General features: G+C 38.9%; 4 protein-coding genes across 4 annotated transcripts; 1 reads left to right on the top strand and 3 right to left on the bottom strand.

The window, feature by feature from the left end:
- Nucleotides 1–4851: 4851 nt before the first annotated feature.
- On the bottom strand, nucleotides 4852–6020 carry LOC108601333 (odorant receptor 65a). The gene is made up of 4 exons (XM_017989232.1): nucleotides 5985–6020; nucleotides 5411–5931; nucleotides 4995–5355; nucleotides 4852–4935 (listed from the first exon to the last, which is right to left on the bottom strand). The coding sequence occupies exons 1-4, from the start codon at nucleotides 6018–6020 to the stop codon at nucleotides 4882–4884; spliced, it is 972 nt and encodes a 323-aa protein (XP_017844721.1). The 3' UTR covers nucleotides 4852–4881.
- A 1100-nt stretch (nucleotides 6021–7120) lies between these two features.
- LOC117134849 (odorant receptor 65a-like) lies at nucleotides 7121–8259 on the bottom strand. Its single transcript, XM_033294033.1, has 5 exons — nucleotides 8224–8259; nucleotides 7826–8170; nucleotides 7650–7774; nucleotides 7231–7591; nucleotides 7121–7174 (listed from the first exon to the last, which is right to left on the bottom strand). Exons 1-5 carry the CDS (start codon nucleotides 8257–8259, stop codon nucleotides 7121–7123), a joined length of 921 nt encoding a protein of 306 aa, XP_033149924.1.
- An 862-nt stretch (nucleotides 8260–9121) lies between these two features.
- On the bottom strand, nucleotides 9122–9903 carry LOC108602612. Its single transcript, XM_017990749.2, has 2 exons — nucleotides 9840–9903; nucleotides 9122–9780 (listed from the first exon to the last, which is right to left on the bottom strand). Exons 1-2 carry the CDS (start codon nucleotides 9847–9849, stop codon nucleotides 9194–9196), a joined length of 597 nt encoding a protein of 198 aa, XP_017846238.1. The 5' UTR covers nucleotides 9850–9903; the 3' UTR covers nucleotides 9122–9193.
- Nucleotides 9904–11092: 1189 nt separating this feature from the next.
- On the top strand, nucleotides 11093–11925 carry LOC108602651. Its single transcript, XM_017990797.1, has one exon. It carries the CDS (start codon nucleotides 11264–11266, stop codon nucleotides 11825–11827), a length of 564 nt encoding a protein of 187 aa, XP_017846286.1. The 5' UTR covers nucleotides 11093–11263; the 3' UTR covers nucleotides 11828–11925.
- The last annotated feature ends 13667 nt before the right edge of the window (nucleotides 11926–25592 follow it).

Here is a 25592-nt window from a genome sequence, read left to right as displayed (position 1 = left end):
AAGGCAAGCAATAGTGCAAATTTCATAGTAAGTTTGATAGTTTGAGTTGTTTGATAGTTTTAAGACTGACCTATGGCAAGTTGCAGCAGCTGCTTATATAGTGAACTAGCTAATCTTATCTAGCAAATCAAATTGACAATAAGTGTGCAGCTCGGCTGTAAACAATTAGTAATGTTTGTGTTTTGCAGTTAAATATTATGGCTTTAAAAAGATTAAATTATTACAAGCGTCTAATAAAATGTGCAAACAAGTGTGAAAGCTGTTTATAAATTTAAAGCGAAATTTAAGTTCACCTTGTGCTGCTTTAATTGTGCAGCCTAATTTATATTAAATTTAAAGTTTAAATCAATTGAATGTATGAAAGCAACTGCTGACGACTTTTTGATGTGGCTGGGAGGGGGGCAACAGCTGTGGCTCAGACAACTTTTGTTTTATATATTGCATTGTTTTTTATTATTTTTTGCTGCTTCATATCTAAGGCCACAATTCGATACACACAAATCGATTTACTTGCGCATGCAAATAACTTTATTTGTTTAGCATGGCTGCAAAATAAAAGAAAATTGTTATCAAGCACACACACAGACACACACCCTTTTGTGTGCATGTGTGTCTTGCCTTTTTGCATGCGCCAAGTCGCTGGCAGTCAAACAAATTTGCATAGATCGCAGCTGGTAGCACACAACATACACACATGCAAGCCACAGTACACACACACAACAAGCACACACACACACACATACACATGTGTGTGTACGCTTATGCAGCGACACAGCACTGAAAGGCGCAAAAGACTAAGTGCATGCTTAAGTGTACAGTTTTTTCTTCTGCTTCTCTCTTTACTTTAGCTTTTATTTTATTTTACCTTTTGCCGTGCAGCGACAGGCGACTGAGCAGCTTCGTTTTGTTTGCCTGCCTGCGGTCTACACACACACACACACAGGCATAGACACACCCACATGTGTGTGTGCTTATGTAAATCAAGCTAAACAGAAATCTGTTACAGCTTGATACCATTACAATGACATGCAATGCCACACACACACACACACACACACACACACACATTGATGTATATAAAGCAAACTAGATGCTTAGACACGTGTCTCACATTGACTGCTCTATGTTATACAAATGCGATATTGATGCCCCATCAGCAACAGCAGCAACAACAACAGGACGCATAACTAGCGCCAGGACTAAGTGTGTTCAAGTGACAGCAAACAAGCAAAGCGAAGCCACACTAAATAGAACAGTCATGTTACCTCACGCCTACCTTAGACACACAAACACACACACCTTAAGCTTGAGGGCGTGGCAAGAAATTGTTTAACTTGCGGGCTGCCCTGCAATGTAGCTCACTCACTCTCTCTATCTCACTCTTATTGCTTGTCCAATTGTTATTGAGTTTTATGCTTTATATTTCTAACGAATTTTTGGTCTAAATTGCATTGAAAACATTTTTATTTCTAATTTCGATATAAATATAATACAAGCTTTGCTTAAGCTACTGCTAGTCTCATATTTAAAAATTGGAATTACAAGTAAAAATGTTTCATATTTGTATTGAAATTTATGCTCAAATGTTAGTCTGCCACTTTATAAATGTCACTGCAATTGTTTTTGGCCAAAAAGTCTCTACCAATTAAGCCAAAGCCAGTTAGCTACAAGCACGAATACAATTTGTACTTTATATGCCCAGACGATATATTCAAACATCAAAGCTTACGTGCCACACAGCTTGCAACATGAAAGCGCCTCAAATGTAATATGCACAGTAAGCAAATGGCAACCGTAGCAACAACAACAACAACAACAATAGTACAATGACAAAATGCAATAACAAGTATTCAAATTGAACTTTTGCAACGGGAAATTGAAATCGAAGGCGTTGAAGTGATTTCGTCTCACGAATATTCAAATTGGCGAGAAATAAAAAAATTTATACAACAACAACAATGGCACTATATATTTACAGTGGGCCGTTGGCAGCACATTTGTGTGTAAATTTAACAGCTGCATGCAATTTTATTGCGATTTTGGATTTGATTTGTTAGCAGATTTCGTTTTTTTTTTCTTCTGAGCCAAACAAACTTTGTGCCACAAAAGTGCTAGAGACGCAGTTGCTGCTGCTGCTGCTTCGCTTGTTGTTGTCGCTTGTTAAGTGCAAATATAAATTCAACGGCGCGCATAAAAATACAAATATAGCGTGGGAGGGAGTAAGGTGGGGAGGCAGCATGCAAAGTGTGAGCCTGGGTAGGTCAAATATTTATTTGTAGCGCGTTGAAATTTTATGCTGCATACTTTTATGCGCCGCTGCAATAGCCCCAACAACAGCTATAAGGACTAGCTAGGTGGGTGGGTGGGTGGTGGTTCGGGGGGACTGTGCAGTCAGTCGTCAACTCGCATAAAACCTTCCGTTGCCATTCAAGTGGAAAAGTTTAAGCCAACTTAGCAGCGAATTCCGCCAACTCTTCAACCCAAAACCCCAAGCGCTGTTATTTCTTGCTATAAAAAATTTGCGCGCTGCTCCTGCTCCTTCTCCTTTGGGCTCGTAGCAAGGGTAAAAGTGGTTTTGCGGCCGCTGCCTGGCGCTTAAGTTGACTTGTGTAGTGACTGTCGCAATGACGCGACGAAAATGTAAAAAAAAAATAACTATATATATGCCAATTATGGCTACTCCACAGGAAGTGCCTGTGCAAATAGCTGAAAGGCAGGCGCCAAAGCTAAAATAAGAAAAAAAAAATTGCGTATACGCGGCGTTAGTTTTGCCGTGCGCTTATGTTATTTATATGCATGGACTTTTTATTCAGCAGACTGCACAGATTGATAAAAAGAATATCAATATTTATTATTTAATTTTTTGAATTTAAAGTGAAGAATTTAAGTTAATATGATCTAATTTTTATAGTTGCTCTGCTGTTTGATTAAACGCACACGAGTGACAAAAAGCGTTGCGTCGATTATTTATAGCAAGTCCTTGGAGCTCAGGCATTTGGACATTTGGAAAAGTTTGCGCTTGACCAAAAGTGTTGCTAGTTGGGCCAAAGTTCAAGCTTGTTGTCTGGCACTTCAAATGCATAAAAAGAGTGCTCAAGTTGGCCTGGCCGCAAAACAATTGCAAACTCAATTAAATCTGAGCACCGCTGGGCCCTTAACTAAAGGCTAGAATGCAGCCAAACCGGACAACGGGCAACGGGCAACAGGCAAAAGTGCAACGTTGAGCATAGACAAGTGCCTGGGACACTGACGACGACGCTCTGGCCTTTGCTCTCTCTCACTCTCTCTCGCTTTGTTCGGTCCGTCGCTCTGTTGATAACATACGACAATTGTGACTTTAAAAATCCCTTTTCGCAATTTCAGTGCACAAGTTGTGCAGGATTAATGGCCCAAGCGTAGCACCAAGCCAAGCAATTAAAATGCAGCAACAGCAACAACAACAGCACAGCTGCAACTTCAGCAGCAGCAGCAGCAGCAGCAGCAGCAACAGCCATAGCAACATCAGTGGGCGGAAATGGAGCAGAAAAATTGCTGTGACTTGAAGAGCATTTTTGAAGTTCACATGTGTGTGCCACACAGCACATGGAGCTCAGCTAGCCAGCGCCATTTTAAACTGGCCTGCCACCCACTCCCACTATGACCGCCTGGGTCACATGCAGTAGACGCGCGCGTTTTGTCCACAACAGCCAAAGACAAATAATGCAATATCCTGACTAACTCATTTGGGAGCCACATCGCATAGCTGCTATCGCACTTGCTGCAATGTAGTCCGTTGCCATTTTGACCGTAGCAGCATGTCACTGACACAGCAGCAACATAAACTATGTGTGCAACAGTATCGCACTCAGACATTTATTACCTAGGCAATTGAGTTGCCCGCACTTAGTTAACGTTAGCTTTTAAGTTTAGCTGCGCTTTTTTGCAGCAAGCAACGCAACTAGTCGTACATTTATTTCATGTGAAGGACACTGTGACAGCTTGAAAGAACTTAAATGCGTTTAAATCTAATTTAATTTAATATTAAACAAAGTGTAGCGCAGCTAAGCTTTGAATAATTTATTAAGGCAGCAGCAAGTTTGCATAATAAAATTTATATAAATTGTGGCTATATATATAAGCTACACTAGAGCATTTTTATATCGTATTATTCTTAAGAAATTCAGCAAGTTTATTTGTTTAGATAGCGCATCATAAAATATATAAAAATTATTGCAGCTAATGCACAAAAGTTTTATTATAAGCTACTACTAGATAATTTTAATGTTATATAGAATGAAATTCAGCAAAAGTATTTGTTTAAATATGGCATTATATATACTGCATATATATATAGTAAGTATATATTTCTAATCTACTCTAGGTTTTAAAATTTTAAAGCAAGCAATTATCAAAATGTTGTCCTTTTAAAAAACATCAAGAACTTCAATTGATGTTCATGTTAATTTTCAATTGCATAATAAAATGTGCATATATAAAATTGTGACTAATTAAAAAATAATATTATACGCTACACTAGAGCATTTTTATATTTCATTGCCATCGTATGAATTATTCTTAAGAAATTCAGCAAGCTTATAATATATAAAATATATAAAAATTATTGCAAAAATATTATAATAAACTACTACTAGATAATTTTAATGTTAATTAGAACGAAATTCAGCAAGAGTAAAATGACATTATATATACTTCATATATATATGTATATAGTAAGCATATACTTCGAAACTAATTCAAAGCAAGCAATTATCAAAATGTTGCCATATTAAAAACTATAAAGCAATTCGACTGTTGCTCATGTAAATTTTCAATTCCCAAAATGAGGCTTACCACGTTTTGTTGCTTCTAACAAAAAGAGAGTACGACAATGACTAGTCAAACTTAATCCAGCGTATTCAGCAGCACTGTCAGAATGCTATAGCTTTGCTTAAATAGCTGCAAATAATGTTTATTGTTAATTGCATTGCTTTGCATCAGCATTTGAAGCAACTTACATACATGTTGCTGGCACGGTTGATGGGTGGAAAGGGCGGAGCTTGAATGAGCAGCGGTATCTGAGCGCGCTGTAGCATAAACGCAATATTACGTTGAATTTCCCTGGAGAATGGCGCATACTCAACGGTGCCCCATGCCGCAGCAGCAACCTCCATCGATTGAGAGGTAACCATATTGCCCAGAGCACACCAATAGGATACATAACCCAGCGATAATACTAAGAACAGTATAAATTTATAAACAGCCGGATTGTTCTTGACCGCCAAGCTAACGAATGCCGACAAACAGATCTGTAGAAATCCCGAAGTAATTTGCGCAATTTGCGGCACATACAGCACTTTGTTGGTGCGATTTACATGTCTATAAAAATAAGCATATTAAAATTTAAGCTGCAGCAACAGTTACTAAAACATACGTTATAACGCGCTGATGAAATTGTATAAGACATTTGAGTTCGGCATCAAAGCGTTGCTTATTGTTTTGAAATTCGGGCGCAAAACTTTGCAACTTGACGCAGAGCACTTTTAAATTGGCTGCCAGCTGCGGAAACATATGCGATGTAATTACATCAACTTCGACTACACCAATTAGATTGTACGAAAAGCTAAGACATTGCCATATAAAAACAAAGACATGGCCATACGGATGTTTGTCGGGATCTTGCAGCGAGAAAGGATAAACAGCATGAAAGGGCAATTTCTGTTGTGTCCACAGCGGCAGCGAAATAACAAGCAAATTAAATAAACCCAAGCCACAATGCCAAATAATAGCCAAGCCACTTTCTATTTGAAAGTACCAAGCACGTTGCTCATACGCAGCAGCCTGGCCAGGCTCATTGTTTAACTCTTCATGCAGTTCATCCAGCTGATCTAGCAGTTCGTTCAGCTCATTGCTATTAAAATGCACAAACGACATTTTAATGAGTATATAAAAGCCCTGTAAGATACAAATTTAGTGCTGCTGCAATTTTACGGGGCAACACTACTCACGCCAATAATCCAAAGTGCATCCATGCCAAACTCCATGGTGTTCTGCATAGATTCGGGCAGCGCAAATATAAGTCCAAGTATGAATACAATAATCTGCAGCAAATTGAATAGACGCCAAACGCGTCTAATTGAGTAGCGACTCTCTAGTCTTTGCGGAAAAAGCCATAGATAACTAAAAAAAACAATTAATTAGCTTTTAGCAGCTTGTTAGTTGCTTTATATTTACATCAACGCATGTCGATTATAATGCAACGATGCATATTTTGGTTGCGAACGCAAGCGAAATGTATTCAAAAATTCCAGCAACTTTTCAGGCAACACCATTGTAGCTTATTAAAATCACTTTGCAGAGTTTTAACCGCTTGGCTTAGTTTATATAGTGTGTTTTAGAATTTATTTAGTATATAGTTTCAGTTAAATGACAAGTACACAGAAAAAAATAAGTATACGCAGCGTTAAGCAGCTTTATATTAAATGCAATATACAAAATATAATAAACAATTAAATTGTAAGCTGAAAATTAAGTATATGGGCATAACATTTACTTTGTATATAAGTTTTATAACAAAAAATTGCTTAACCAAGCTTAAGCAGCTTTTAAATTATATGGGATATACAAACATTATTTGGCAAATCTATATATTTTATTAATATTTTTTTGCTGTGTAATTGATATGGCAACCTTGGCAAAATTATAGCTTTACCTTGCACGTGCCTGAAATTGCTTAAAATATATTAGCAACTATTATAAAATTATAGCAATTAGAATAAATAATATAAAATGCAGTTCAGCTGACTCATTTACGCATTAAACAGCTTGCTGTACGTTTGGAAATTTATTAAAAGTGTCTATTTACTTAAGTTAATGAAAAAATAATTATTTTGATTGATTAGCGCGCTTTGGCTAGATAAGTTAAAGCGCCAGACTTATCAACAAAGGCAAACAAAACTATTATTATAGCGTTGATTATTTTTAACTTTTCAATTAACAGCCAAGTAAAAATTTGTGCTATTGCTGCTTATTTTAACAATAATTGCAGCAGATTTAATCCAGAGTAGCCTGAAGGCCTTTGTTGCTCTGACTATACCAATTGTACCATAGAATTTAATTCTGGGCTACAATTAAAATTAATAAATTAATCCAGAGTCTTCAAAAGTAAAGTGAGTATGCTGTAACAATTTTTAAGTAGCTGCAAGTAAAGTTGCTTTTAGTTGTTAATTTATGCAGTTATTAAACTAAACTTACATACATATTGCTAGCAAAGTTAACGGGTGGAAAGGGCTGAGCTTGCATGTGTAGCGGGATTTGAGCGCGCAGGATCATAAATGCAATATCCCGCTGAATTTCCGCTGAGCATGGAGCCCACTCAATTATGTTGTAGGCCGCAACAGCAACCTCCAGCGATTGAGCTGTAACCAGATCGCCCAGCGTGCACCAATAGGAAACATATACTAGCGATAGTATTAAGAATACTATAAATTTATAAACCGCTGGATTATTTTGAATAGCCAAGCTAACGAAAGCCGATAAACAAATTTGTAGCACACCCGTTGTCATCTGCATAATTTGTGGCAAGAACAAAACTTTGTTGGTGCGATAGATCATGCTACAAAAATACTACAAAATATTAAATAATTTACACACTTTTAAAGAAAAACACATACGATATAAGGCGCTGATGAAATTGTATTAAACGCTTGAGCTCTGCTTGAAATCTTTGCGTATTGTTTTGCAGCTCGGGCGCAAAACTGTTGAGCTCAATGCAGAGCACTCTTAAATTAACTGCCAGCTGTGGAAATATATGCGAAGTGATTGTATCTATTTCCAGTATTGCAGTTACATTGTATACAAAGCTGCAGCCTTGCCAAAGAAAAATGCAAACATGTCCCCAAGGATGTTTTATGGGATCGTGCAGCTCGAAAGGCACAACAGCATGAAAGGGCAAATTCTGCTGCGTCCACAGCGGCAGCGTTATAAAGAGTATGCTGAATAAAGCTAAGCCGCAATGCCATAAAATTACTAAAGCACTCTCGAAATTAAAGAACCAAAGACGTTGCTCATACGCAGCAACATGACCGTGTGCGGTCTTCAGCTCGCAATGCAGCATATCCAGTTCTTCGAGTAGTTTATTAAGCTCAGTGCCACGAAAATGAAAGAAAGTAATCTTAGCTAAAATATAAGTAGCCTGTGAAAAAGAAAATTAGCCGTTTGTGCTGCATATATAAAAACAAAACTAACGGATATAATCCAAAGCAAATCCTGTCCAAAATCCATAGTGCTTTGCATAGATGCAGGCAGCGCCATTATTAAAGTTATTATTAATATAGCAACCTGTAGCAAATTGAACAAACGCCAAATGCGTTTTAAGGCGAAGCGAGTATCCAGTTTGCTGGGATAAAACCAAATGCAGCTAAATAGCAAACATTAAAATAATTGTACATATAAGATTGTGTGCTCAAAACTTACTTAAGCACATATCTGCTATAATAAATAGATATATGTTTTGGTTGTGTTTGCAAGCGCAGCGTAGAGAAAAATTCTTGCAGCTCTGCAGTTAGCGCCATTGTTTTTAACTAAAGTTACTTTAATTAGCTTACTACAAGGCTTTTAAGCTTATATATTATATTATTGTTACTAATGTTCATGAAGGTTATATAACAGTTTAAATTATATAGATATATATATATTTATATACACAGCAAAAAACTTCAAGGGAGAAACGATTTGAAACTTAAATGTATTAAAGAATAATTGTTTGTTTACTATAATTGCAATTTGATGTGACTGCTGATCAAGCAAAAATATCATATTATTATTAAAAATAAGTAAATTTCATTTTTTGACCTGCAGTTTTGCCTTTTTCATTGATTTTACTGCCTTTGCGCAGGTAGTAGCGCATTAAATATGTTCGCAACTATTATAATAATTATAGTAAATAGACTAATAGCTGTGAATTGCATTTGTTGCAACTGTTGCAGCTGCAACTTAGTTGCAGTCTTGTGTCCAATAGCGAGCAATTGAAAACTTTGTGCACTGCTTTTAAAAACTTTTTATTCACTCAATTGTTTTACTGCTTCAACTGTTAACAAGTTAATCAGCCGTTGGCTATCAAATTATTTTGTAATCAATTTAAAATTAATGCCCAGCTGCCAGTTTTAATCAAGATATATATATATACGTAATTAAAAATGCTTGATAGACAATTGAGTTAATTGCCCTCTGGGCAGCCGCGCAAAAAACGCCACATGCTCCACTCAAAGCAGCCCATCCAGCCAGCCTCATTTCTAAGGAACACCTTTTGATCCGGGCAAACTTCTAAGACAGGCATGATACCCACTCCAGTGCACAGATAGAAACTGTTTAGCAATTTGCTAGGCTGTTGCTGCTGGTAATTCTCCTCAGTGCACAGCTGTGGCTCTGCATCCAAATTTACACATTCTGGCTGCATTTGATTCATAGGCACACAGCCGCTGATAGTTGCATTGTTAACAAAAAATTCATCTTCCCCGCAGGTCTGTATAACGTCCTTGCCATCCACGCACAAGTGAAACTTCATTAGATTCTCATCGGACCAGGTTTCCTTCTCGAATACACATTTGCCAGCTACTGGCGTGGTAGCATCATTAGCTGCAGTGGTTCCAGTGGCTTCAGTGGTTCCAGTGGCTTCAGTGGCTGTTGTATCCTCGGCAGGCACTAAAGTTGTATCGGCTGCTGCGGCAGTTGTTGCTGTCACATCATCAGCGAAAATTGAGGCTGCACTTGTGGCCGCCAAAAGCGCAATGAATACAATTAAACCTGCAAAGAAACAACGTTTAAAACAATACAATCCTTTGTCTAAATTAGCTGCAGCTTACTTTTGCACATTTCAAAAGTTTGAGCGTTTGAAACTTAAACTTGTTTAGTTAGCCAGCATAAAATATTGACTAAATTGTTAAATGTGCATTACTGTTAAATTTATAACTTTTTTGAGCGTGCATAATCTAGGCGTGGTTATCTTTGATATTATTGTCAATTGATGCCACCAAATATTGCGCATACGCACTGTTTAGCGCTTATCTTACAGACAGATAAGACAGTTAACAATTATTTTGTTTTTTTTTTTTGTCTTAATTGGCATATTTTTATTTTTCTTTTGTCATGTTATCAAACTCAAGCATTTTTTCTCGCGAACTCATGCTACTTAAATCGAACTAAAGTTTTAATAGAATATTGCTATATAGGCCCAAAATTTATGTCGATTATGTTGTCAACTTTTGCCGCCAGCCAAAGTTTACCTATTTAAACTTGGCATAAGAATAGCGCACACAATCTAAGCTCACCCCAAAAGCAAGTTCAATTGACAACGTGACTCGGCGCTTGCAGCTGCTGCTGCTGCTGAACTTTTTCTCTGTGTTATTCAACATTTTTTTAGCCTATGGGCTCAGGTGTGTGTGTGTGCACTTGGCTGCGACTCACTCGCAGTGCTGCGTGTAGCTTTGAGCAAAATCAATTAGAACTTTTGACAGCCGGCTGCGTCTTGCAGCATCGCATAGCAGTGAGCAGTGTTTGGGTATCGAGGCGTGGCGCCTTGTCATGTCGAACTCGTTGCCCAAGTTTGTAATTAAATTTTCATCTGATTGCCTACAGCAATAATTTCCAATTTAGTCTTCATTGAAAAGGTAATTAATGTTATGGGTATCGCATTGATAAGGTCTATTGTTGAATATTTTGGCTTGTTTGCGTTTCATTCAGTGAAGCAGCGAGAGTGATTCATGCGCAGCTCAAATTAATGATTAAGACTGAATAGTAAATAAAATATATTAATAAATTTCACAGAATTTGTTGAGCAAATTAATGCGTATCAATGTTAAATTGTGCAGTCAGCATTGTCAACTTACGCGCATTTAATTGACTTGCTCTCGCTTAAAGTTCAAACTATCTGCAGCTGATTCAATCTGCTTGTTCTTCTCAATTTCATTGTTGAAATTATCTTTTTCGCTTTCAATTTTAACAACGCGTGAATTTTATCAGTCAACTGATAAAGCGCAGATAAAAATTAACAATGAAATTACTGCAATGAGTATAAAATCGTATGACAATAGCGCCATAGCAAACAGTCAATGTTGTTTATATTTATTCGTCGCGTAGCAATAAAAAACGCAGCGCTAAAGGATTTCCAACCAAAACAAAAACAAAAACAAAGCGTTATTACTTGCATATAGCAACAACAATAACAACAACAACAATAGCAGCAGTACAATTCCATTTGTAGACGTGTTTGTGTGCTGAAAAATTGCTGATGAAATTATTTATGAGCAGCGTATATCAAATATTACGCGCACTGTTGCAGTTGTTGCTGTTGCTGCTGCTGCTGCAGTTGCTATTGCTGAATGCAAAAGCATCCGCCGCGCCCACGAACACAACATGTAAACATACCACGGACATATGGGGCGATCCCAATCCGAACATATACTACGTGTGCTCTGTGGCCGACCAAATACCGTTGCAGTTACATTGCCCACAGGGTCGTGGATTTTTCAACGGTCTCGGCTATTTGGGTTGCGTGCCCTATGAACATTGGCCAGCCTGCCAGCCTGCCTACCGCAACGCTCAACAGGAGCAGCACCAGCAGCAGCAGCAGCAAAGTTGCAAGCGCAACAGCAGCAGCCTGGCAGCTCATACAAAGGACCAGCCTTGGGCTACGCTGAATCCAAACCAGTTCTATATCTGTGCCAATGCCGATGCCACACCGATGCTACTCAGCTGTGCCAGTGGCAAGGGTTTTGTGCAGACTCCACAAACTGTGGGCTGTGCGGATTGGATGCAGTGGCGTCGCCAGATGGGCTGTGAGGCGTACTTTTGAGCACGACTGTCATGAAAAATTAAATGTGAGCAGCAGCTATGCATATATGCATTGATAAAAATAGGGCTCATCTTTTTACTGTACGCCACAAGAGTATTTAAGCGCAACTTTATGCATATGCAATTCAATTGTTTAACTCATTTTTTTGTGCGTATGCGTAATGCCAAAAGCTGCTGCTGTTGTTGTATTTTATAGACTGAAATGATTTAAATTATATATGCACTAATTTTTAGTACTCAAATGTCTACAGTTGCAATTTAGTTAGCTAAATTATACTATTTTATAATATGCAATTTGTTTTGCCGCAATTAATTATCATTAAAATTCGACATTTTATATAAACAAATTGACAACGTCAAGCGTTTTTAAATAAATGGCATTAGCCATGTGTCTGTCTAAAAACAATTAAGCGCACAAATAACTAATTAGTTTTGTAATTTACTACGCTATTTACTAACGCACACACATGAACGCTGCATATAACGTATACGCCTAATTGACATTTGGCATTGATTAACCGCCACAAAGGCAGCAAAATTGCAAAAATGTATTAAAAGCAGCTCAGCCCATCCCAGCTGCTGCCTTTGGCACTGACAGCCATTTACCTGACCTGGTCCCTGCACTCAAAACCCAAATGCAATTTCCGTTTAAGCGCGCGTTTGCCTTCGCTTCTTATGCCACAAGCTGCTGCTGCTGCTGGTTCTGCATGTGTCGTTTGGCCAAGTTTTTATGATCCTAGCATCATCATCGACTCGCCACACATAGCACATTATGATTGACAAAGTGAAAGTTCGCCTTCAAAGCTAAAAGCTGCAAAGGGACCCTGACCACAGCTGCGTATACTCAATGGCTGCAGGTAGCAGCAAAAACGCAGCTGTGGCTACAACAGTTTTCCAGGAACTGCATGTTAGCTAATAGTAGCTAATGGCAGGCTAGTTACTATCACTAGTGATTATAATTAATATGTTGTACAAACTGAATTTAAATTGAATCAAATTAAAGTGCTTATCGAAATTCTTAGGCTGAGAACGATCTGCAGTCTGCTTATGTTAAGCTGCTGCTGCTTCTTAATTTATGTTAAGCTGCTACTGTTAATTGATACATTAAACTCACTGTCATCCTTATGCTTATTTCAAATCGATAACGATCTTCACTCTGTCGATGTTAAGCTGCTGCTGCTTATTCTATGTTAAGCTCTTGCTGTTAATCTAAGCTGTTAATCTATACATTAAGCTCACTGTCATCCTTTGGCTTTTTTCAAATCGATAACGATCTGCACTCTGTTTATGTTTGGCTGCTGCTGTTAATCAACACATTAAGCTCACTGTCATCCTCAGCATACTCCTGTAAGTATTTAAAATAACTTGTTAAATTAAAATTAACATTAATTGCAATTGCATGTATAAGAATCTAAGTAATTGATGCATTGCATCCATTACAACTGTTGTAGGCTTAGCTTGTGTGTACATGTTGGTTACAAATTGCAATTAATTAACTCAATGTAACACACACACTCTGCAGCTTTTAATGCATTTACTAGGTAAATCCCAAATGTGCACAAAAAAACAACAAAATAAAAACTGGCAAATGCAAACGGCAAATAGCAAAACGAACGTGAAACTGTTTTCCAGAGCTAAAATATGCGTAAAACGCAAACAAGCTGATGGTGACAGTTGCTGCATGCAGCCAACTGCAGTTGGCATGAGTGTGTGTGTGTGTCTATGTGTGTGTGTGTGCTGTGGCATAAACCCATTTACAGGTGTTTGCTTCGAGTCAACAGGAGTCGTCGATGCAGCCAGGCAGCCAACCATAAAACATTTGTCACATTTACATTAAAACGCAACGCAACTTCAGTTTGCAGCTGTATCTGTCTCTCTGTGTGTGTGTGTGTGCTGCTTACGCCTGGCTCGTTTACCGTTACTCTCTCTGTGTCTATATAGCACATATATCAGCTGGTAGTCTCTCTATGGGATTGCAATTTATTTGTGAACTTGCATTTGCCAATTAATTCTTATCTCAGCAGCCATGCGGGTTCGCATTGCTCGCCAATTCTGCATAAATCAATGTGCCCGAAGTGATAACTCATATATATAGCATATATATAGCAGTATGAACGAGCACACATACAGACGCACAAATTGTGAAACGAGTCCAATCTGCTGTTGCTTCATAGGTATTAACTCTCTGAGTCTATCAAGTCATGCGGCTATGTCTGCAGCTCACTCAATTTCATGGTGTCAAATGAGCACACACACACACACACACCAGCAAACACACACATACACATACACACAGCTGTAGCATATATAGAGGCACCAGCAGTTTTGGCATTGCCAACGTGCTATGGACGCCCCGCCGACTGCTTTGCGCCTTTTGTTACCTTGTGTGTGCATATGTATGTGTGTGTGTGTGTATGTGTGTGTGTGTGGAGCCCAACGTCCACTTAGTGGCTGCCCAACGGCATCTAATTGAATTGCATTGCGCTGCAGCTTGTCAGTGGTAAAAGGGCTGGGAGCTGGGAGCTGGGCGCAGTAGGGGGGCGTGGCTCGTATGTGTTACTCATCTAATTGAAAAATGTTGTTGTGAAAGCGCTGCAAGCAATCAGTTGGACGCTATATATAAGTAAAGATAAATATCAACGATACTATTTTTGTTATTTGAACTGTTTTTTAGATAAAATCAGCAAGCAAGTTGTCAAAGCATAAGAAAGAGAGAGAGAGGCAGAGAGTGCTTATTTTCTATAATTACTAATCTAATTAGCACTGAGGACGCACTGCGACTTTCTTTACTCCCATATCATATTAATCTACAGCTGTGTAATCAATTTAATTCCCTTTAGCTACACTAGCTTAACTTTGCAACTCATTAAGCTGCTAAACAACAAATAATTGGCACGCACTGTCGACACCGCAAGAACGCCAAGTAATTTATCTATGTATAATTAAAGCTCAACCAATTATCATTCAGTTGCTCTTTATTTTTTATTAACATTTTCCGCTGCAAACCTAACAAACTCACAAGGTAGAGCTGTCAGCGTATTGCCGCAGCTGAGTCCGTTTGCTGTTTCCGCTGGGGAATGAGCGAACAGCAGTAGCGTTGAATTGTCAAGCTCCAGGTTGGAGGCCTAAGAAACATGGCCACACGCAACAATTGGGGGGCACCCACCAGGGAGTTGCGCGCGTTGTGTGCACGCTCCGGTAATTAATTATGCCAAATGAAATGACGGCGTAGAAAATATTTTGCATACAGACTTGTAGACGACGGCAGCGACTAGGCAAAACGGAAACGGAAATAAGTACAAAACAGTTGGCAGTGGCAGTGGCAAGCAAAAGTTATGGCTAAGGTTTTTGCCAAAATGATTTATTAGCAACGACAGTAGCAATTTTTCAGTCGCTCAGACCGTCAGCCCGCCCGCCCGCCCAGTTTGCAAAAAGTAAGAAATTTATTTATTTATTACGTATACGTATGCGTTTGTTTGTTTACACAAAAAGACGTAACAATTTCATATGCAGCTAAATGCGTATTTCCGCATGGATTTGGTAAAAGTCAACTGCAATTGCTACACTGAAAAAATCAATTAACGAAAAGAGTAAGAAAAGCGTCCATTTAAAGTTAAAACAAATGCTTGTTATAAAGAGTTGTGGCTTTGATTTTAAGCACTGTTTTTTTCAAGTGTAGCCGCTTTTGCTTGCTTATTTTTCGGTTACATAATATGATTGGAAAAAAATGCGCTCGGATATGTTTTGGAAGCTGTTGGCCGTGAGGACGAAAACCACAAGAGCGGAAACAATAAATTTGTTGCAATGCGAAACGGAAATGTTTGTTACGGAAATAGAGGATGCGCACCAGGGCGACTAAAGTGCAGCAGCACCAGCTCGTTCTCTTTCTCGCTCTCTCTTTGTCTCGCTTGCTTGCTCTACACCCACTAAGCAGAGTAATTGTCGCACAAATTGCCTTGCTAGCAAACGCGCAACTAAAATAAAAATTGTTAGCAGCTAACTCTAGTAATGGGCAGTAAATTTTATTATGGCCAGAGCAGCTTGGCTACTGCTGCTTGCTTGCACGCAGTTTACCGGCAACGGTACATAAATTATGCATATTTAGCAGAGCTGAAATTGAAAACTAATTAATTACACTTGCTGCAGCGGCGTCCACAATGGACAACGCAAAAGCAGCTAAAGCTAAAGCTAAAGCAAGAGAAATGTTGTTTCAACTTTTTAATTGCCAGCATCAAGTGTTTGTGTATTTTTTTCTGCTGTTTCTTTATTTTTCAAATTGCTCTTGGCTGTAATTATGTTGGCAAAAGTGGCTGAAATGTGAGACATTTTATGTTGCTTGCTTGGGGCCGCAAGGGTCAACTGTAGCCCGCTTAAATATGCTACAGCTACAGCTACAACTCAAAGGCAAAAGTTGAGACACTTGTTGGTTGCACAGCTGCTCGGCCCAGCAGCAGCAGCAGCAGCAGCAGCAGCTTAAGCTGCCAAGGTGCGCTACACTTGAGGCTAAGGTTGGAGTTGAACTTGAGTTTAGTCAACGGGCATGTGCTTCAAGCGCGTTTAAGCAGCAGTTTAATTAATTAAAAAGCAAAGGCGTGCACTGATTAGTCTAATCAAAATAATAAATTTGCAGCTGCGTCTGCAGATTGGATTGACTCAGCTTACTTTTTTATTAAATTTAAATAACCTATCAAAATGTTTGTTTTTCTCAGATGAAAAAAGTTTTCTTAGAAATAGCATAAGCACACTTTGTATAAAATTTGCAAACAAAATCAAAAACACATTTTTGTTGCTTTACCTAAATTAAACTTTTGCTGTTCGCTTTTCAATACAAAATGTCAATCAAGTGTTGCTATTGATTTATTTTAATGCCAGGCACACACAACAACAGCTGTTAATGCTTTTCTTTTTTTTTGGCAACGAGCAGGTCAAGAGGGTAACAGTCACGTACATTAGATACAGACAAAGTTCCTCAGGGCAACTTGTCTGCTGCTGGCATTTTATTTCACCTGTCTGCAAGCTTAAAATATTTGTTTATAGGGTAGCTGCAACAACAATTTTATTTAATTATATACATTTTAATAAGCGTAAATATTAAGCGCAAGTTGCTTTGTCAACAATCAGTTGCTTCTTTACTTTTACAGGATATTTAGTCGCTTATATGCGCTACACTTATAAATTTTATTGCTTGTTTGCTGTTCGCTCGCTCGTAGCAAATACGTTGGCATAATATAAAATTCGCTTAGCCAGTGCTAAGCCCTTGGTAACCCCTCAATAGCAATATGTATACGAAGGTGTTGCTAGCAAAATTTTTATATTAGCTGCTCGTGGGCAGCAGCAACCCTTTTCAAAAAATGATACTAATAAAAATCCATGTTAATGTTGCATGAATATCAAATAAATTGCGGCAACCAACACGTAGTTCAAGACATACATACGTATTTATTGATTGCACATAAAATTGCCCAATTTTATGGACATAACAATTTTTTATGCTAAAAGGCCAAGTGGGAAAGCAGCAAGCAGCAGCAGCTAAAAGTAGATTGTATTTAAATAATTTATGCTGCTTAGCCGAGTGACAAATGAAATGTCTGTAGCTGAAGCATTGCTTAAGCTTAAGCTGTCGCCAAGGCGCGTACGTTGCACTGTAAGCGAGTCAAGTATTGATTTGCTTTGCACAAAAATCAATGCAAGTGGCAGCTGCGGTGGCAAAACAGTGTTGCAACTGCTGTGTTGCTGCTGCTGCTGCTGACGTGGCGCGTAAACAATGCGCTAAATGCAGTCTGCAAATGGCAAGCGACAAGGATGAATTGTCTGAGCTGAGCGAGCGAACGAGCGAACGTTGCAATGTCTGCCTTGGCTCATTGCTAGGCGCATTATAAATGTGTTTGAGTGCGGATTTTTAGCGTGAATCAATCAAATCACATGACTGCTTGACTAACAGCCACTGATTTGATTGATGAACTGCGCGCCAGCCAAGCACTTGCCACTTGCCCCAACCCCAACCCATCACTATGACACGCACATTGTAGACGCTGTCACTGACTTTAGCATTTGCGGTTAAGCCGCAATGCTCATAAAATTAACTTTAAGCAAGCGCTCGCATTATTGATTAGCTTAGCATAGAGCACAGCGCTTGTTGCCTAATCAAACACAGACTTATGAATATTTATTTTTTAATGCGTGTGCCTGAGCGATTTGAAGCTTTGCTACAATTTTCATTAGTTTGAGTTGTTGCTGCGTCACGATATATATATAAAACATATGTGTGTGTTGGCTGCTTTCAAAGGCTGCGTAATAAAATATTTTATTACTTTTTAAGTGTATTTGCTACTCGTAAAAGTTTGCCACACGCCTTTCTACCAACACGTGCTGTCGTCCTTGCCACGCCCCCTGCTACTGCTGCTGCTGTGTGTGTGTGTGTGGCAATGTCACATATGACTGACTGTAGAATATCTTGGCATGACATTACTTGCTTTGCATTGGCATGCAAATTCACTGACGACTCGACTTGACTTCGCTTCAAGACGAGTTAACGCAAGTATGCAATGTCAGCAGTTGTAGTCAAAGAGTAAGCAATGGGCATGGCTTAGGAATTAAAGAGTCGGCTAGACTGATTGCTAGCAGCGCTGCAAATGCTTAACAAATTTATAGCTTTATAACAAAAGCGTTTTTATTGTTAGCACACTATGTTGCAACTGCTTTTGCCAGCACAACAATTTGGCTTGCAACTGACATTGCCCAATTTTGTAGCGCAGCATATTATGTTAAAATGCTGAGCATTGGGGCTTGTAACTGCGACTGCTGCACTCATCTCCTAGTCCACACATTCAACATCTTTTTTATGTAAATGTGCGAAAATTTGGCCACACACACACACTAACACATAGCTAGCGGTACATAGCGCTGAAATAAAATGAAATTGTACTTTGTGGCAGCGACTGGTGGCACATATGTACGTATATAAAATAAAAGCATGCGCCACACGAACAGCGAGAAAAATGTCTTATTTGCAACGTTAAGCAGCTGGTGACTATGGATACGATACCAGGTCAGGATAGTCTTATTGGGCACTGCTGCGCCCCAGCAGCATCATCATCATCATCATCGCTGCCATTTCGTCATTGTCATAACTTGATGTCACAATTTTTTTTCTCTCTGATATGAGTTGGCGACAACGCTGGCATAAAGTATTATGCAGCTTCTTCTGCAATTTTTACATTCTGACGTGTGCTGTGCAGTTTGTAATCGGAAACTTTTTACATGCGAAATTCGAGTTCATTTTGAGAGCTTAGGGCAAGTTTTCAATTATTATTTGCAGCTTTAAGTTTCTATGCTTTGGCTATTTATTTACTTTTCTTCGAAAAACTGCTTTTGGTAAATATTGTGTGGAGCACAATTTTGCAGGCAAACAACATGCAATGCAACAACTGTGACTGACAGCAACAACAACAACAACAGCAGCAACTACTCGAGAAGCTGCAACACACAATTGCAGCTCCTGCTGCATGCCACTTTGGGGCATATTTACACTACACTTTGCCAGCCACTGTGCAACATGTTTCACAAATATAATATAAAAATAAAAGCAGATTGAGCTAAGCAAACAAGACGAGAAATCGTATGTGTCGACATATATGCTACAATTTATTATGTGTTAGTCACAAATACTACACAAATGAAATAAAGCAACAATATTGGCAACTCGACAAGCAGCAGCAGCAGTGACACTTTAACTAAATATTTAGTTTTAAGCTTTTATGCTAGTAGTATATATATTTTAAATATTCTTTATTAGTTCAGCAAAGAGGCTTAAGTAAATTTTAAATAAATGAAAAGTTGGATTCAACATTTTAAATGTGTAAAGACTTGGCTCAATGAGCTTCGAATTTAAAAATGATACCGATACATCGACCTATCGCGTTCGGCTCGATGGCTCTTAAAGCTGCTAAGTGTTGGTTAATGCTATCGAGATAGCAGAGACAGCTCAGCGGGCTTTGATTTTAAAAGTGATAGCGATACATCAACCTATCGAGTTCAGCTCGATGGCACTTAAAGCTGCTAAGTGTTGGTAAATGCTATTGATGCCCTGTCATATGTAAGGGCTGCCAAAAAAAATAAAAGCGTAAACAAGCCTGCGCGACAGTGAAAATAAAATATTACTTTGTGAATTGTGCAGTGTCTAAAAGTGAACAAATGAACTGATAAATTGCTTTAAGGCACTGAAAACTTTAAGAAGACAATGAAGAAAAAGTTGCAGGCAACTTTTGGAATAAGTACTACAAATGGTAATAAAATGAGCGCCAAGAGGAAGCGCCAAGCAGCGAGTAAAATAAATGTTAAAAAGCTGACGAAGGCGAACAATGTGCGACCAGCGGACCGGGAATGGGAATGGGCATCCAAGCAGACAGAAATGAATGCGATCAGGAAAACCAATTTAAAGGCGACTTCATTGTGTGGTGGGCAACACAAAAGGCGCCCAAGCTACAACAAGAGAAATGTACTGTATACACACAGGTAGGTGTGTAACATATTATATAGATTTAGTTTGTCCAAAAAAATAATATATATACTGTATTTATGTACTTCAGCCATTTGTTGCTGCAGCATAAAGCAAAAGTTTGAGCTGCAGTTGCGCTTATTATGCGGCAAATGACATGCCTGGTTGACTGGCTGGTCAAATGGACATTGGCAACTGCTGTATAAACTTGGCAAATTATTTGTTGCCCGTTTTATTGTCATTCGTCGCAAGTTTTTCTTTTAGGCGCATAAAGTTTAGCTGCAACATTTGACTTGGCATTGTTTTGCAGGCTTCTCGTGGGTTTGCGCTTGCCTTTGAAATTAAAGTGCATTGTATGCTAAAAGTTTTCTCTGAGCAGCAGCCAGCAAAACCGGAACAATGAAAAGTTCCATGCAACAATTTTTGCTTCAACGCATAAACAATAAACATAAAAGTTTTTGACCATTAAAAACGCGCAACGGTCCAAGTGTCCACGCTGCGACGACCTCTCAAGTGGGTGGCATTGGGTTGGGTGGTTGGGTTTGGGTTTGGGGCTTACTTCGTTTGTCATTTGTTTGCTGTTGAGCTCAAGTTGCTGTTTAAGTTTACATTTTATTGTTGTACGCTTCTAATGATAAAAATCAGCGTGAATTTGATGTTTGCTTTAAAAGAAGTTTTTGTTATTGCTATTGGGGACTGTCGCTGTCTGTCTTGGGGGGCACAAGTTTTGACCCATAAAAGTTTTTGCTTAAAAGTTTGAAGCTAGCAAAAGTAAAATAAACAAATATAAATTTAAGCACAACAAACAATAGCTAACAATATTCTACTTGAGGTTTACTTTTTTGTTATAAAAATATAATAAAGCATAATTTATGTACTAAACAATTTTAAGCTAAGAAAGTTACAGGCAACAATATTCTACTTGACGCTTACTTTTTTGCTATAACAAAATATAATAAAACATAATTTATGTACTAAACAATTTTAAGCTAAGAAAGTTAAGAGCGCATATAAAACATTTTTGAGCGGCGCATGCGCTGAAAATTCTCTTTAAAAGTTAAGAGTTAAAATGTCTGTTTAAGAGTAAAATTGTTTACCAGTATTTTGGCAGTTGTGTTTACATTGGCTCATACTGATTATAGTTCTTGCCACAAAGCTAAACAGCTGTTTATAGTATTAGCGCTATGCATGAAAATTCTGTAGAAATTTAGCTTGGTATTAAGTTGGCAAAGTAGATTTTCTAAGAACGCCTGCATTATGCTAAGCAAATGATGCGCGGCAACTTAAAAGTTTGACAGGACATTTTGCTGGAGTTTCAACACTCGCGGACAGTTACACACTTTTGTGAGTTGTTAAAGTTTTTGCTGACGTAAAGCATTTGTAGTATGCCAGGCGAAAATATTTATTTCAGCTCGTATGTCAGGTCAGGGCAAAGCCAGCGGCCAAGAGGGGGAGCTTGCTCATAAAACTTTGGGCCATTTTTCAAATTTGTCGCGCTTGGTCTGGGGGGTTGGTGGTGGTGGTGACTGTGTGGTCGCATTTCAACTTGATAATATCACTGTTAGTGTGAACCACATGCGGATTTTACAAGTGCCTCCTTGGCCAAGTTAATGCGTTATGACCCCAACCTGGTGTTGGCAACTTTTTGGCGCGGCCATAAAAACCCAAAGCCCCAACCCTCGAACACTCAAACCCAAACGTATGGTAGACAGTGGGCAACGCGGCGACGACTGTTAAAAATATGATTAATGATTATTTTGCGCGCTTTTTTTTGCTTTTGGTAAAAACTGCGTGCGTTTGTGACCTGGCCGAATGCTCTCGTGCTTGTGGCAGACATGAGCATGAGCTTGAAAATATGTTAACGCTTTTTAAATCAGCTTGCGTGTGTATTTCAGTTTTTGTTGAGGGTTGTTGCCAGATATTTAAATAAACGGGAAATGGCAAAAGCTGCAGATGAAGTTGAGCTAGTTTGCTGCTTGAATTTCTAGCCTTAAGCTTTGCTTTGTTTAATAAATGCCCAAATATTACTTCAGTTTTAATTCACCTTTTCAGCAATTGCTCATTTTAGTTTCAAGCTACCAACTGAGCGTGTCCTAGTGCCCAGCTATGTATAATAGAGTCAAAAGTATAGCCTCATATTAAAGCATAACAATTTGCAATTTGCTTTTGTTGCCGAACCTGATGGCTGGGCTGGGCTACACTTGAGCCTTGACTGGATATCAACAAACAGTACTTAAGAAAACGTCTGCTGGGCAAATGCAGACCAGACAGTTAGATAGGCAGACAGACGGACGGACAGACAGAAACACACACAAACTTAATGCTGCTGGCATATGCAGTAGCAACAGACAAACAAGAGAGCTGTAGAGAGAGTGAGTGGAACAGCAGACAAACTTATAAATTGCATATCGAACTTGGTAATTTTCAAACAACTCTGTGTGTGCGTTGCCATGGGCGCAGCTAAGAGGGGATTTGAAACTAGATTGCATTTTAACTAGCAAGCGTTAGCTTTATTTAATTTTTTCGTTTATTTTTAGAGCTTTATAAGCTTTAATGCACTTTTTGCTGCTAACTGTGCTACGCACTTGTTTATAGCCTTAAGTGCTGGCCAAGCTCTAAAACTGTGCTACTGACTGGACTGTTGCTAATCATGCGATCGCCTGGCGCCTGGCGCCTGGTAGCCTCACAGCAAGATACAGCTTGGGGTAGAGCGCTGGGTTGGGGGTTGGCAGGTGAGCTGCTGTGCTGACAGCTTGTGTGCGCTTTCCAAGCATAACTTGCGCTGCTGCTGCTGCCTGCTGCACATTTTTCATTTAATATTATATGATTTATTTATGTGCGGATGTTTTGTTGGCTCTCTGGCTCTCATATCGTAACTGAATTTATGCTTTCCGCCTTTTGGGGCAGCTCAGCTTGAAGTAGCCGAAGGTAGACAACAATTTCATGCACTGCTGCACATACTTGGGATAGCCAGTGTCCATTTACAAAAGGCATATTATGCAAATGCCAGCAGAAGTTGACCACAATAATAGCAATGGTTGTTGTTTACGTCGGCCCAAAGTATTATAATAAGAAGCTACAGTTTTGCATGCGGCTAACAAGCACATGGCGTTTAATTTATAGCAACAGTGGGCTAAACTGATTGAACTATGCATAGAAACTATGCATAGAAAATAGTAGACAGCTCACTTTTAGCACTTACACGATCTGTTAGCCTTACATAGTATGTTATGATCGTTTACAGTTTATGTTAATTGTAAGCAGCGCTAGGCTATTGTTATCGAGCAGCGTCTGTAATTAGCTGGCCGCCACTGCCAACAACGATCTGTTAAGCTTACAGCATATGTTATGATCGTTTACAGTTTATGTTAATTAGCAACGATAGGCGCTTATTATCGAGCAACGTTTGGGCTGCTACAATTTGAAATTTAGCGCAGCTATATGTACATTAAAAATTTGTATAAATTATTTAGCGCAGACTGTTTGTAATAAAGTATTTTATTTGCTGCTGCTGCTGTTGTTGGCTGCTCGTGACAGTCAGCTGCAACTTTTTCAATTAGCTGCTGTGCAAGCGCCGCATTATGCTTATCATAAGCATTGGCCTGCCTGCTCTAATTGCCCCTGGGAAACAAAGTTTTGAGCACGTGCTGGCTGACAGCTCAATGCTGCAGGCGTTGCCCCTACCTATACCTGTTTGTTTGCCTGTATTTAAAATCGATATTTATTAATGTTGAAATTTTAAACTAGCCATAGCCAGTGCTCAGTGCCTGCAGCTGGTTTCGCAAGATTTGTAAAACAAATGACAGTCAATTGTGTGGTGTGACAAATGCTTAAAGTATAAAGGTTATACACTATACTGAATGTTGTCAGAATAGCATAATAAAGCTCATATTATATTTATATGCGTCGTGTCTCTCCAAGGATGGATGAGAGCAGCTCGCTAGCTCGCGGCTGACCGATGTCAAACGTTGGCTCAACGTTAACATTAACAAAAATTTCGTTGAATACAAGTGGCAGAGCCAAAGACAAGGGAAATATTTTGTGGCAGCAACAATAAGAGCAACAACAACTACAACAATGATAGCTATGGGGGTATAGCCATAGCGTAAACGTTGTCCTCGGCTCGAAAGCACAGCACAAAAATTCCAATAAATTCAATGCGACACAACGGACACTTGGGAGGACTTTAGGGCACATGTCAGAGCAGTAACAAAAGTGGGCGTGGCATGCTTGTTGCGGGGCGTCGTCGTCGTCGCAGTCGTCGCATTGTTGCTGTTTGTCTCTGTCGTTTTGCAATGGCAAATGTGTCTGTGTCTGTGTGTTGCTAAAGTTGAAACCTTTGACATTTTGTGCGCTGGCATGCATTACTCATACGCAATGTTGCGCTCTCTGTGTGTGTGTAATAGTATGTGTAAGTAACTTTATGGCAAATAGCTGTGCAGCTTTATAAACTTTTTCAATAAACAGCCACTGCAGTTGCAACTTACACACTTATAAATTTAATGAAAATCTCAGCTAATAGTTTTGCCAGCTCATAAATAAAATTGCTGCCTGCGCTCGCTCGCGTCTTGTGTTCTGCCTGTCTAAAAATATATATACTATATATTTTTTTGGCTCATGTTTCCTCAACCATGTGTCACAATTTATATGCAAACTTATCAACGTCGCTATGTCTCCAAAGCATCGTTTGCATGCGCTTGTGTCTTCTTCACAACGCGAACAAAAGCGACAGAAACCAAAAAAAAAAAATATATATATAACCAACTTGAATGTGCTGTTAATTCCCGGCGACATTCAGTATATGCGATAGCTACAGCTTCCAGCTTGAGCTCCAGCTGCTTTTGATGGCACACAAGGCGTCGACGCTAGTCGCACATAAGTTTGGGGATTTTTATTTGCCATCTGCCAGAAAATATTGCTCGCAGGCTAACACATGACAAACGCAGCCGTTTGTCAGAGGCCCGTCTTGAGTTTCCGCCGGAGTAGCAAGTGCCTGCCCTGGCCCAGCCCTAGCACTGGATGACTGGGAATCGTTTCATATATGGGCGCTTAAATTTGCTAAATTCAATAGTTTATGCTATTACAAAACTTAAATTGAAACTGAGTTTAAGCTAAGCTTGTTTTTAATTCTTTGCATATGGGTATATTAAGTATACGCAAGGCGTGCTGGCTGAATAGTTAATTCTATTATAGTTCAAGTTGTGTTTCTACAAATTTAAATTCAAATTAAATGCTTTTGATATTAATTCTTCCCATACTGCAGTATATT

Source organism: Drosophila busckii, chromosome 3R (assembly GCF_011750605.1).
Source record: "Drosophila busckii strain San Diego stock center, stock number 13000-0081.31 chromosome 3R, ASM1175060v1, whole genome shotgun sequence".
NCBI classification, from domain to species: domain Eukaryota; kingdom Metazoa; phylum Arthropoda; class Insecta; order Diptera; family Drosophilidae; genus Drosophila; species Drosophila busckii.
Note: the sequence above shows the minus strand (reverse complement) of the source record. Positions and strands in the feature narration are given on the sequence as shown.